General features: G+C 38.9%; 1 protein-coding gene across 1 annotated transcript in view; it reads right to left on the bottom strand.

The window, feature by feature from the left end:
* Window positions 1-13578, bottom strand: part of SUCLG2 (succinate-CoA ligase GDP-forming subunit beta) — a 276998-nt gene that overhangs the window by 122900 nt on the left and 140520 nt on the right. The window contains exons 3-5 of the mRNA XM_027586886.2: window positions 7477-7576; window positions 6400-6490; window positions 1469-1621 (exon numbers count right to left, since the gene is read on the bottom strand). Coding sequence (XP_027442687.1) covers window positions 1469-1621; window positions 6400-6490; window positions 7477-7576 — 344 coding nt within the window. The remainder of the gene's footprint in view (window positions 1-1468; window positions 1622-6399; window positions 6491-7476; window positions 7577-13578) is intronic.

Raw genomic sequence — 13578 nt, forward strand, 5'->3', positions numbered from 1 at the left:
TTTGCAAATGAGTAATTAAAGTGTGGCGCCTTTCCAAAGATCTCTGAGAAGGGCTACAGCAGCTGCCTATAGGGTATGTTTTAATTAGCAGACCATCTTAAAGAACTGCCTTTCCAAAAACTATATAATTCTTCAGGGTGGCATGCTGACAAGACTATTGGATGCCAGTTTTCACTTTTAATTACTATACAGATGGCACTGACGAATATTTAGTCAGTTAATTTTTATGACATCTTTTGGAAGGCTTCCAAAGTAAGGTTCTCCTGCCTAATATTGCTGTTAAGTTTAGAGCCTGTCATACGTAGGTTAAATATTACCATATGATTTAAACAGTCTATTGATGATGATAATTATTAATAATACCTTAGCTCTACAAAGCACCATTCTCTCCAAGATACTGAGTGCTGTTCATATACATTATTTCATGTATTCTCTTCATAAATGGAGTGACTTGTTTAAATCACATTAATTTTGAAAATGGCTAGGCATTATTGGTAAGACAGCACGTAAAATCTCAATTTAAATTCCAAGGCAGTTAACCTAAATATATGATATCGGTGAAAACATTCTAAAACTAATCACCGAAGTATCAGTACCTGATCTAAACAAAGAGGTTCAAGAAATAAAATTCTCACTTTTTGAAGGGAAACAAAATCACTTTGTAAAAGAAATAATAAATCCTTCTGGTAAAATTTTCTTTTTCTTTTTTTCTGGTAAAAATTTCTAATGTGATTTTTGATACGAAGACCCCAGAATTAAAAACAAAAAAAAACAGAATTACAGTTCTAAAGACCGTAGACTTTTCTTCTTACAACTGAGGTAGGTTGAGAAGCACTTTATACACCTCACCTCATTCTTCCTCACAATTGTCTGGTGGAAATTACCCCCACTTCCACTTTAGTGATTCACAAAATGAGGCTTAGAAACACTGAGACACTTGCTAGCTAGTTAGGATTTGACTTTAGCCAGATTTGTGGCTAGAAACTAAGGGCAAGATTTAAAGGACTGAAACAAACTGACAGAATCTGGACCTTTGAAGGACTCTGTTTTATATCAGCAGTACTGGGAGACATGCAGGCAGTCTCCAGCTCACATTCGGTCTCTTAGGAGAGAATTTCTGGATCCTAAATACTATGAAGTGGGGTAGAGTTAACCAAGAGGAAATAGAAAACTCACAGTCCTCACCACATTGGTTAATTCTTGGGGCAGGTGGATGGAAGAAATGAGGAAGGAAGAAAAAGAAGGAAGGGAGGGAAAGAGCAAAGAAAAAGACCTTGGATAGGGAATACCTTCATTCTAGCCAACTTCAATTGAGTGCTTCCTCAGTTAAGAAAAAGGACTCAATGTCTTCATGCCATAAATCCCAGAAGTGAATGTACTACTACCAGCCTCAGACTGCACATTAAATCTTTAACAGCTTGTGCAACAGTAATCAATGAACACAACATAGCCAGGAAACTAAACATACCTTAAAAATAAGTTCTGGATTCGAAGCTGCCACCTCTTCAATGTCAACGCCCCCCTGAGGGCTGCCCACCAGTACGGGGCCATTGCAGGACCGGTCCATCAGAATGGCCAGGTAGGTTTCTCTGGAAATGTCCAAGGCTTCAGCAACCATCACCTACCACATTAGTGAGAAAGTCAAATTAATTCAGCATTGAGCTGAGTTCCACCTGGAAATCTATATAAACTTGCTACACAAATCAAACAACTTCATTTAAAGGCTCTTTAAACCCAGTGAGCTAGCTTCCATAGATTTGAGAGTTCTGCTCTCATGGTACAGAATGCCCATTTTCACCTCCTTAATTGATCCTGCTACCTTGCTCAAGTGACAGGTATTTGGTTTGCCTCAAGGAACCATCCTACTTTATTTTTTTTTTTCTTCCTTGAGAAACCCTGACACTTAAGAAAAACTCCAGGGAAGCAGTTGTTATTTTAATTTGAGACGTTAGCCATACATACATCTTGCTACACTGATTTTTCTCAGATTGCTCTGGTGGAGAACCAAGTTTGTTGCCAAAGAAAGGATTCTTTCTACAGTATGTCTGATGGTTCCTATGGTTGTATACCTCTATCTTGTGTACCACTGTATTTTTAGTTCAATTTCTACTTTCTTTTAAATTACACATAAACTATTTGCTTGTCAAAAAATAATGCAAAAGTTACCAAAAGTATATAAAGGAGACAGTGAGATAGCAGCCCCCTGCTGCACATACACAACCCTTGGGCCTCAGGAGTAAGGGTGATCAGGAGCCCATAGGGAACCTATGTGATCATCAGGAGTAGCACCTTCCTCTGGGAGGATGCAATCGTGCACATGCCAGGACCATGCCTGGGCAAAAGACAAGTGGGATGGAAGTAGTTCACTTTGTGCTCATTGTCTCAGCCAACTGTCCTTTTGCTCAGGACAGCCTCAGCAACTGTGTGCGCAAGCCTACCAGGAGAAAGCACTATTAACTTTCTATCTCTTTCCTATGCATCTACAGGCATTATAGTAGTGGAGACTTCCAGCAGATGAAAGCATATTATACATACTTGAATGCCTCTCTTTCTTCTTGTTCTTAATCTTAATACTACAACTTGGAGATCTCTCCAAGGTCCTCTGTCTTCTTTGTGACTAGATCGTACTTACATGTCAGTATTTATTTAATCATGTCCCTACTGACAGACATTCACGTGGACTTCAACTTCTCTAAAATGCTACTACAGTGCTTATTTTTGTACATATACCTTCGCCCATTTGTTTTAGTATCCCTGTAGATAAGGTACCTAGAAGTAAAATGGCTATGTTTTAGATTCTTCATATTTAAAATTTTGATAAGTACTACCAAAGTACCCTAGAGAGAGGCCATACCAACTGACACAACAAAAATGTTGTAAAAGATATCTTCGATGATTAAAGAACAAAAGGATATTCGTAACTAATAAGTCCTAGAAGAAAATAATAAAAGCACTAACATTGCTTTTCCTAAAAGTAGTTCAGTAAAAGATTTCACCAAAAAAGTCACAGATTAAACAGCATTACATGTTAACTATACAGATGCCATCAAACTACTAATTTTTAAGTCACATGAAATGAGATAAATATATGATTTAAAAAGCTATGAAGTAATGAATACAGAACTTCTTTTCAAACACATCACCAGTTAAAATAAAATATCTTATAAGAGGCTTCATATTGGTTCTTTTATCATAAATGGTAACTCATGACTATGTAAGAAATATTTCTTGGCACATGGTGTTAGGATTTTCATAGAAGCATGATGTTTTCTAGTTCACTTTCTAATAAGAGCTAGTCTAGAGAAGGGGATTTGACAATTTCCAGTAGTTATTCTGAGAAGCAACACATTATAACTTTTTAGGATGTCATTCAAGAGTCCTATTCTTAATCTTCTAAAATGTTGACAGATGTGCTCTGCATTCCATCACATCTCTATTTGTAAAGACCAGCTGCTGTCTCCAAAGGCTCCTGCTTCGTAGAAATAACATACCACCCTCTAAGAAAACATTCCTGGGAAAATGATGATTGTCAATGGATAACTCAAGATATTTTATTTCAAGATCAGTTTTTTGACATTACCATGCCCTCCATATGGCCCAGGAAGTCAGAATATTTTAGGCATTGTTATAGTCTAAGTGGATTCCATGCATACTCATCCTACAAGGACCTCAGTTGATATATTTCAAAAATATGACTTCATCTGTGACAGACACAAATGGTATCGTCAACACAACTTTCTGTGGAGTCCTCCAGGATGGGAAGCTTTTGGGAACTACTGGACCACTGAACTGGGTGGGTTGGTTTGTTTTTGTTTTTAATATCATGCTATTGAAACTGTGATCTGTGAATGAGTACCAGCACACAAACTATTTGTAACAGGGCCATGATTAGGAAAGATTAAAAGTATACTCAGGGGGCACGTGGGTGGCTCAGTCGTTAAGCATCTGCCTTCGCCTCAGGTCATTGATCTCACAGGGTCCTGGGATTGAGTCCCGAATAGGGCTCCCTGCTCAGTGGGAAGCCTGCTTCTCCCTCTCCCACTCCCCCTGCTTGTGTTCCCTCTCTCACTGTCTCTTTCTCCCTCTGTCAAGTAAATAAATAAAATCTTTAAAAGTATACTCGGTTCCTCAACTTCTCTCGTTGTAGAGTAGTAACCTTTGCTGGTACTGAATCATGAAGAACATGATGAGTAGCACAATCTCACCTCCCTATTATTATTATCCTAGGGAACACTGGCAGTGCATTGGCACAGACCTAGGAAAAAAATATCCAATGTGTACAATGTACGTATGTGTTTAAACAACTTCTCAAATAATCTTATAAAGCTTCTATAACGGGGATGGGAGGGAACTTCTGACTGCTATCCAAGATTTTAAGTAAAAAAAAAAAAGTGCATGTTCTTTAAAGTCTCATACAATGTTATTATTATTATAGGAATATGGTAACACAGGGTGCCTAGGTGGCTCAGTTGGTTAAGTGTCTGCTTTCGGCTCTGGTCAGGATCCCAGGGTCCTGGGATGGAGCCCCGCATCGGGCTCCATGCTCAGCAGGTAGCCTGCTTCTCCCTCTGCCTGCCACTGCCCCTGCTTCTGCTTGCTCTCTCTCTCTCTGACAAATAAATAAATAAAATCTTAAAAAAAAGGAATGTGGTAACAAATTCTACACAGAGAAAGGACAGAAACAATACATGGCATTATTTCAGGGGAGGTGAGAAGCCAAGGAATTTTTACTTTCAAATTTTTATATTTCTGTAGGATTGGAATTTTTTATACGTGTGAATCACTTTTACAATCAGAAGAAAAAAAACCAACACATTACTTAAAAGTAAATCATTCTAGTCATTTCCTGGCAATGACTCAATGTACAAGCATGCACTTATCTCCAGCCTTTCAGAAACCTATCTACAAACTAATTTTATGCATTACCATACAGCGCGAATCTGCTTTAGGTATTCTTATATGCTTTTAAAAAGCATCACAAACTCTAATCTAAAAACTCACATAGCCATATAAAACAACGAATTCCTACAAACAAAAATACTAATCATGTCCTCTGTGGACCAATTTTGAGGAACTTAACACAGGTAAAGGCTCATAACCAGATTTAAAAGGCAAATAAAAGTACTGTGTTGGGACAAACAAAAGTCAAAACAAAACACTTTTGAGTTTTTAGTAGTTCTTACATCTGAGAAGAGGTGGGAAAGGGAAATCAGCATAACCAGTTTCGTCGGTATGCTATCTTGACATTTATAAAAGCTCTATGTTCTCAGAATGAAGGAGCTAATGACCACTAGTAATTCAATCTCCTTCTTCCAGACCAAGAGAGGCCCAAGAGAGCCCCTGTCATGTACACTAAGAACCAACTGGCAACTTTTTTTTTTTTGGTCATGTCAAAAATTTTCCACACAACTCACTCTGAAAAATTAAAACCAGAATATACTGCGTCAGGTTCCCCCACACATGGCATACTGGTGGAGACCATCATCTGTGATGCTGTGTCAACCAAGCAGATAGCTGCTCCCCAAAAGGCTGGGCCCCCATTCACTGTTACGATGGGGTCCTCTAACCATCTGTGCCTGCCAGGGCTGGGGTGTAGGACCTTGTCATCACACAGGGGCCAATGTTCAGAAGGGTCCCCATCTTGGTCTTTTGGTGTAATGTTTTGCTGGAACTGACTTGAAATTTGAACAAAGGCCCCTGAATTTGTTTTTGTACCGGGTCCTGCAAATCAGGTAGCCAGCTGTGGCGACCTCTGCACAGGAGGAGGGCATATAAGGTGGACAGACTGACAGAGCAGGGTTAGGTTCTGGCCTTGGCTCCACCACCCACGATTTTATGATTGAGGCAGGCCACTTTACTTGCGGCTTTCTGTTCTGCGTGTGTGCATGATGTGCACCCTAGAGAACTTGGGAACCCCAACAGACCACTCATACACAATACGTGCAGGGATAACAGTGGCTTTAAATGGTATTAACCTCCAAGTAAGGTATAGGGACACTTAGAAAAACAATCATGGTGGGTAATTCTGATTCACAGGATGAGGGTGCCATTGTGGAGGAGCAGAGAATGTCCCACACAGAGGAATAAGAGCTGTTATACGAAGCCCTTTCCAGCTTCAAACAGCATGTGCCTGTGTTCTGAAAGGGAAACCCGTTGATTCGATCACTCACCCACACCTACTTGTACTAAATGCTAATGATAATAAACACTTGTACTATTACAGAACCCTTTTGATTTCTCCGCAAAGTCACACCACAACCTAAACAGATCATATGAAGTTTAAAAAACAAAATGGTGTATCACCAAAGTGTATTGCTTCATCAGATTGTCAAAACTAAAATAGGATTTTCTCTTCTTTCTAACACATACACAGAAAATGACCCGAAGCATTCATATTACCTTGTTAACTTTCACACCTTCTTTTGGAGTTTGTTTTGTGGCTAGATTATACCCAATCATCTGTTTAGCCAGCTGTCCCACGACTTGAGGGCTGAGAGAGAGGGGGAGGGGGGAGAAGGAAAAAAAAATCAACGTCTATGCTGAAAATTATTTTAAAGCAGACTGCATGCTACGTCCTCATGTCCACACTGCAGAAGTCCAGCTCCACCCTCAGTGAGTCCACAGGGTTTTTTGTTCATGTACTAGGTGCCTAGCCCTGTGCCAGAGGCCCACTGAGAACAAAATACATATGAGGGAGGGAGGGAGGGAGATGGAAGGAAGGAGGAGAAGGGAAGGGAAGGGAAGGGAAAAGGAGGGGGAGGAGAGGAGAGGAGAGAGTTAGGCAAGGGGAGGTGAAGAGAAGGGAGGGGAAGGGAGGGGGGAAGGGAAAGGGAGGAGAGGGGAGGGGAAGGAAGGGAGATTCTTGCTTCCCTCTGCTATTCTCTCTCCCCAAACTAAGTCACCGTCATAGTAGAAAGCCACGGCTGAAATGCATAACAGATTTAGATATGAGCTGAATAACAAAGACCTGACTTGGGCAATGTGAGAAGTGTTGTCCACTGAGGGGCCCAAGGGAGAGGGTGAGATTCAAAGTACATAATGAAAAGGTATGTGACAGAAGAGAAGAGGAAAACGGGCAGTGCTGGGCCCTGATACCCGAAGGCTCGTACTATCAGACAGGAGGGACAACTGAAGCCATTGGTACTCGGAGCCACTGCAGGCTCTGAAATAGGGAAGTGACAATATGGAGGCAGCATTTAATTTATGTTATCATTTTCAACATTTATGATGAATCACTGATTGTCTAAGACAGGGGGAGTGTTGGGTTTTCACCAATTAGTGAAGAAAAAAATCCTCTTATGAGATAAAGAACATTGGGGCACTGAAGAGCTCTCTACCCACAATTCATTTCCTTTATTTGCTACCTCCTGCTTCCACCCCATTCCGATCATCCTTCTCAGTGCTTCCTGCAATCATGAGCAAGATCTTCCATAACTGCTTAGCCCAAAGACACAGAATTAAGATCTCCAGACTTACTCTTTTGTTAAATGAACACCTCCTTTCAAACCACTACTGAAGACACCTTTTCCTCTTCCTCCAGCTAAGATCTGGGCTTTTAAAACAAATTCTTTTACATCTGAAAAAGAAAATTCAGAATTGGTAGTGGATTTTAAATTTTTTTTTTTTTTTTAGCAACAAGCAATGTGGAAAAGCATATACCTCCCCAAAGCAGTAAAAGCTCTCTTAAACTAATTTTGAAAATAAAGGCTTAAAGAACTTCAAAAAAAATCAGTGCATCTAAATAGAAAAGTCTTTATCAAGGACGTTAAAATATTTCCTACCTGTGTAATCTAATACTCACCCATCCCAAGAGAAAGCAAGGCATGTGTTCCCTTGCTCTTTTGAGTATCAGAAGATGCTAAATAAATCCAGGCCGGAGGTATTCATTTTACTGTGTAATGACACTCCCATGTGGCAGAGGCACTAATCTGCCAGTCAGAAGAGCTAACTACCTGTCAGCCAGCTGAGATGTCAAAGGGACGGCTGGAGTAGTACATGGGGGAGATGCAAAAGGAGTGGTTAATAACTATATTCTTGGAAACCAACAGATTTCTGAGTGGATGTTCTAGATATTGGTGGGAATGGATAAGGGAGGAGGAAATGGATTAAAATTGAAAGCAAGCAGTATTTCTGAAATGTTGGCAGGGTAACAGAACATCCCAGGGCAAAGTGGTGGGGGAATTTTCATTTCTCAACACACTCAAGGAACGGGGGAAGTGTCTGCTTTTGACCTTTGAGACCTGACTCATAAACTCAAGTATCTTCGTGGGCCTAGCTCAAAAGCTACATGTATGAAGCAGCCCAGTGACAGAAATGAGGTCTTCAGCAAACAGGAGTGCTGCCCCCTGCCCCCAACCACCAAAAGAAAAATAAGAGAAAAAACGCACAGCCCTCAAACAGGTTTCATAAACCAAATAGTACATTTCTTCTGGTCACAACTGGCATCCTCTGTTGGTCGTTCATCTTTGTCTAAATTCAAAAAACTAAGTCAATCTTCTGTGAGGCTCTAAGAGTTTTCTGGTTTAACACCAGGTTCAGAATCTGCAGACCGGGTTTCAGTCAGGCCTCCATTCCTTACCCCGCTGTCAACACCTGGCCGGTTACTTAATGTCTCTGAGACTCAATTTACTCAACTGTGAAAAAAATGATGGGATTTTGAGAATTAAATCATACATACATGTGAATACTTTATCCCAAGAGCCTGAAAACTCCTATGATTAATGAAAGACTACTGCCACAATTAATTCATTTTATTACTTTTCTATATTGTAAAGAATCAAAAGGATTATTGCCACTTGGGCAGATATGGGTAAATACTAATATTAATAATAACAAGTTTACTGGTGTCTGCCACCATTCCTGTATGGTGAGGGCTCCATAAGTGTTGGCTATTTCAGCTATCTCTGTCACTGTTCTTGTTACTCAAGGCAAGCAAGCAAAGGTTCCAAGAGAAGGAGCCACCGAGGGTTTCATCATGAAGGCAACAGAGAGCTACAGAAAGATTCAACATTATGACAGCATTGGGTAAGACAAGTCACTCCAGCTGATATAGTCAGATTATTAGGGTTCACTGTCTTTACTGGCTGGTCTTCCTTTCTCCTATTTGCTTATACTCAGGAAACTAGGGTTCACCTTCTCTCAGAAGCAAACAGAGCTCCTTCTTTGCTGCCCTTGATACCCTTCAACACTTGCTGCTGCCATATATACGAACCATCATAACATCAGTCAAACCCATGTCTTATGATAAACTGGCTCAAGTCCAACTGGGTAAAGAAAAAGCTATGATGACAACTCATTATCAGAAACACACGAAGAAAGAAACCAAGTAGAACAAATTTATTTCGTACTTAGGCCACTGCATGTAAGGACATGTGCAGTTAAGAGCAAGGACTGTGGAATTAAACAGACATAAAATCTCCAACCTCTGCCCATCACTTTTCTTTGTAGACAAGAAGAGAATGAGGCTCAGAAAGGTAAAAGTAAAAGCCTGTCTGTAACATGGTTATAATGAAGTAATTTACAGTGTCAGGATGATGTGAGGAATAAATGAAAAACAGTAGGTAAAGTGCTTATCTCAATGCCTGGCACATTTAAAAGAAGTCAAAACATCAGGGCTATCATCACTAATTATTTTCAGCAATTAACCAGAAAAATGGCATATAGGAAGACATTTCTTATTTCTCTTTTGAAGACATCAAGTAGAAAAAATGCTTTTTGCTGTCTACTCAAATTTTTAATTGTGATCACTTCAAATTCTTTAAAAAGGATAACCAGCATTCCATTGCCATTATCAATTTTCATAAGCCTGTCATCCAGAAGAAAGAGATGCGTTTCTCTATGAGCTTTCCAGCAGCAAAACTTGAAAGCTAGACAGAATACCTAATTGGGCATTGTTAATTGGCACTACACAGGCTTAATTGAATCAGCCTTAGGCATGAACCATCAAGACAGAGAAACAGTTGTAGCCTCAATGAAGTGTTGTCGATTACATGTGTCACCATTTGACCACACGTCAAAGGACACCATGCCACCAAACTGGTAGACTGAACAGCCACTTGGGGACTGTGCATCCATACTGGGATAAGTGGCAAAGACAAAGGAAAAGACTGTATCCAGTCTAGGTACATCTCCTGCAACTTACACCCCAGGCCAAAAATAAGTTCACAAAAATCATCTCTTCTTGTTAGATCTCAAGTGCTAAATCAGTGTAGTATGTCAATAGCCCAAAGAAAAGCAAGTTTTTCTCATCTTGCCTGAAACTCACATGAAGTAATTTAATTCAGTTATTTACTCAAAGGGCTGAAAATTAAGTGGCCAAATCCTACTGAACCGTATCTAGTCTTTTCATTCAGTATTAATCAGGTTGATTCCACACAATGCCCATTTCCATTTTAAAGATGTGATTTCTCCAAATACACAAATTTCTGGGTTGTTTTTTGTTTTTACCTCCTTATTTCCAAACCAAATTACAAAAGAATATCACAGACACAAAATCCAATTTTTGTCTAACATAAGATGATTTAACCATACTTTAGGATAACAAGCTAAAAAAGAGATAGAGGGGAGAAAAAAACACCTACTCTAATAGATTTTGTATAGAAATACACTGCACTTACATACTGATAACCATATTACCGGACTCCAAGTTAGTAAAACCTAGGTATGTATAACTCTAAATTCCTTGCCCTTAACTACTACTCTTATAGGCAGCAGCCTTAATGTGCAGTGCATTTACTTTATTTTGGTCCTTTTCTGGTGAGTTTCTGATAATGAACAGTGCTCACGACTGGGATTCCACTCAGATGGGAAGCAGTTATACTGTAATTTTTAATTTTAGGAGAAGAAGTATTGTGAGCAACATATTTGATAAGCTTATCAGTACATAAGATTCTCAACTACCATATCATTTATGAGAATAATATTTGTAGCCATTTAGGAAGCCTAAAAAAACCCACACAGTGGTCTTCGTGTTTGACTCTATTAGCCACATTAAAATAATGCTTTCTCAAATGTTTTCCTCTCATTCCTTACCACAAGTGTCATTCTAATTACAGTAACACAGTTTTATACCAATTTTTATAGTTCCCCAATAGTCCCAGGCTAGATAATAAACATTCTTGGAAGCATTATTAAATCTAAAAGGAAAAAAAAATTCATTAAGGAAAGCATAACCTAAAGAGAATAAGAAATGTTTTTAATCAGACAAGTTTTATGAAACTAGTTCACAGCATTTTGAAAATATATTTATGCAAAATAATGTTTACATGAAACAGTTCGGAACCATAATGTAAAAGGACCTAGCAAATGTCTGAAAATGTTTATCAGGTGTATTGATAAGAATGTTATTTGTAACTATCTTTTTAAAACAGTTTAGTGAATTCAATATTGTTCTCTTCAAAAATATAATAGTTTCCTAAATGCAAATGCAGTGCTATATAGATGGAGGCTACAAAGGTGATCATCTATTTTGAGTCAATGACATTGGAGTTGTTGGGGGAACTATGGATTCCATGGGTCACCGCCAGAGCAAACTGGAATATCCAGTTTTCAGCACAATTACATGGCATAATTTCCAGCATGGTGATCACCTTTCATGAGGTTTGATGGGATTCTTTTTTTTCTTTTTTTTAATTATGTTATGTTAATCACCATACATTACATCATTAGTTTTTGATGTAGTGTTCCATGATTCATTGTTTGCGTATAACACCCAGGGCTCCATGCAGAACGTGCCCTCCTTAATACTCTTGATGGGATTCTTAATTGAGAAAGTGACAACGTATTTCAGATTGATCTATTACTGGAAGGCAAGAAGGGGGTGGGGTGGTGAGGCAAGAACAGTCAAAGATATTACAAAAAGAGGAATTATAGGGTTATAAGTTAGAGGCCTAAGTGCTAATTTCCCAAAGAAAATGAGTTAACATCTGTGATTCCATGATGATCCAAGAACCCAAACTTAAAATTGGAGAATTACCTATCTTTGATTATTGTAGTATCTCCTGTAGATGGAGTCCTATTTCCTCTTGTTGTAACGAGGTCACTGGGAATTAGATAATATTGCAATGACTCTTTCCATATGCTCAGTGGCATCCCTGAGACTAAAACAATTATTTTAACTTTCAACATGTCTGACATATGCTCGCCCAACATTGGAACAGAGAATTTCAAACACACAAGACATCAAAATAAACTATTTCACCACTGGTTACATCCTTTGATTGAATTAGGATTAGAGATACTTGGCCTCCCACCAGACTGCTACGTATCAAAGATTTAAATTGCATGTATCTGAAACAGTCATTTTTAAAATAAAAGATGGAACTAGGACCATCTCTACTAGAACAAGGGTTTTGTGATACAAATAGGAAGTTGTTCAGGGAGACATTATTTTAGTGTTTTTGTTGTTTGTTTTTTTGAGAAAGAGAGAGAAAGCGGGGGGGTGGGGTGGGGAGTGGCAGAGGGAGAGGGAGGAGAGAGAGAGATCTTAAACAGGCTCCACAACCATCATGCGGCCCCATGCGGAGCTTGATCTCACAACCCTGAGATCATGACCTGAGTTGAAGCCAAGAGTCAGATGCTTAACCAACTGAGCCACCCAGGTGCCCCAGGGAGACATTATTTTACATTAAGATATCCTTCACTAATAAAGCTTTAATATAAGTTTTTTTTTTTTTTTTTTTAGATTTTATTTATTTGACAGAGAGAGACAGAGTGAGAGAGGGAACACAAGCAGGGGCAGAGGGAGAGGGAGAAGCAGGCTTCCCACCGAGCAGGGAGCCCAATGCGGGGCTCGATCCCAGGACCCTGGGATCATCATGACCTGAGCCGAAGGCAGACACTTAATGACTGAGCCACCCAGGCACCCCACTTTTATATAAGTTTTAAATCTTAAAGTTCCTATTGAATATAGTAGTCAATTAATTCTACATTATCTAAAGTAATTCCTTCATCTGGAGAGTGTAGGGGCATAATAATGCCACTTGGAACAGTTTATTGATTATAAAGTAGGTAATAATATCATCATAAGACAGCACACTTTTTGCTTTCAAGGGAATAATTTTAGTTTTAGTTCCTATAAAAATTCCTAAAGTTTGATAAATCATTGTTTTTTCATATTGCCATACTTAAAAAAATATTGCATATGTATTACCAAATTATAGCTCTCATTAAAATCTGTAATGATAAACTAGCCTACTTATCTGATCATGTCACTGATGTTATTAATTGCTTTCATAACTATTAATACAGATTTCACTGGTGATAAAATTTTAAAACCAGGGCTCAATTCACTTGTAATATCTTACTTTTTCTATAGTTTAAGACTAATAAAACAATCTTATATTTTGTCTATTAAAAGATATATTTCTTTTTTTAAGATTTTTAAAATTTTTTCTAGAGGGGGTGCCTGGGTGGCTCAGTCGGTTAAGCATCTGCCTTCAGCTCAGGTCATGATCTCGGAGTCCTGGGATTAAGCCTTGCATTGGGCTCTCTGCTCAGTGGGGAGTCTGCTTCTCCCTCTCCCTCTGTGCAGTCTCTCTCTCTGTCTCAAATAAATAAATAAAAATCTTTAAAAAAATA

Source organism: Zalophus californianus, chromosome 1 (genome assembly GCF_009762305.2).
Source record: "Zalophus californianus isolate mZalCal1 chromosome 1, mZalCal1.pri.v2, whole genome shotgun sequence".
In the NCBI taxonomy this organism is placed as follows: Eukaryota; Metazoa; Chordata; class Mammalia; order Carnivora; family Otariidae; genus Zalophus; species Zalophus californianus.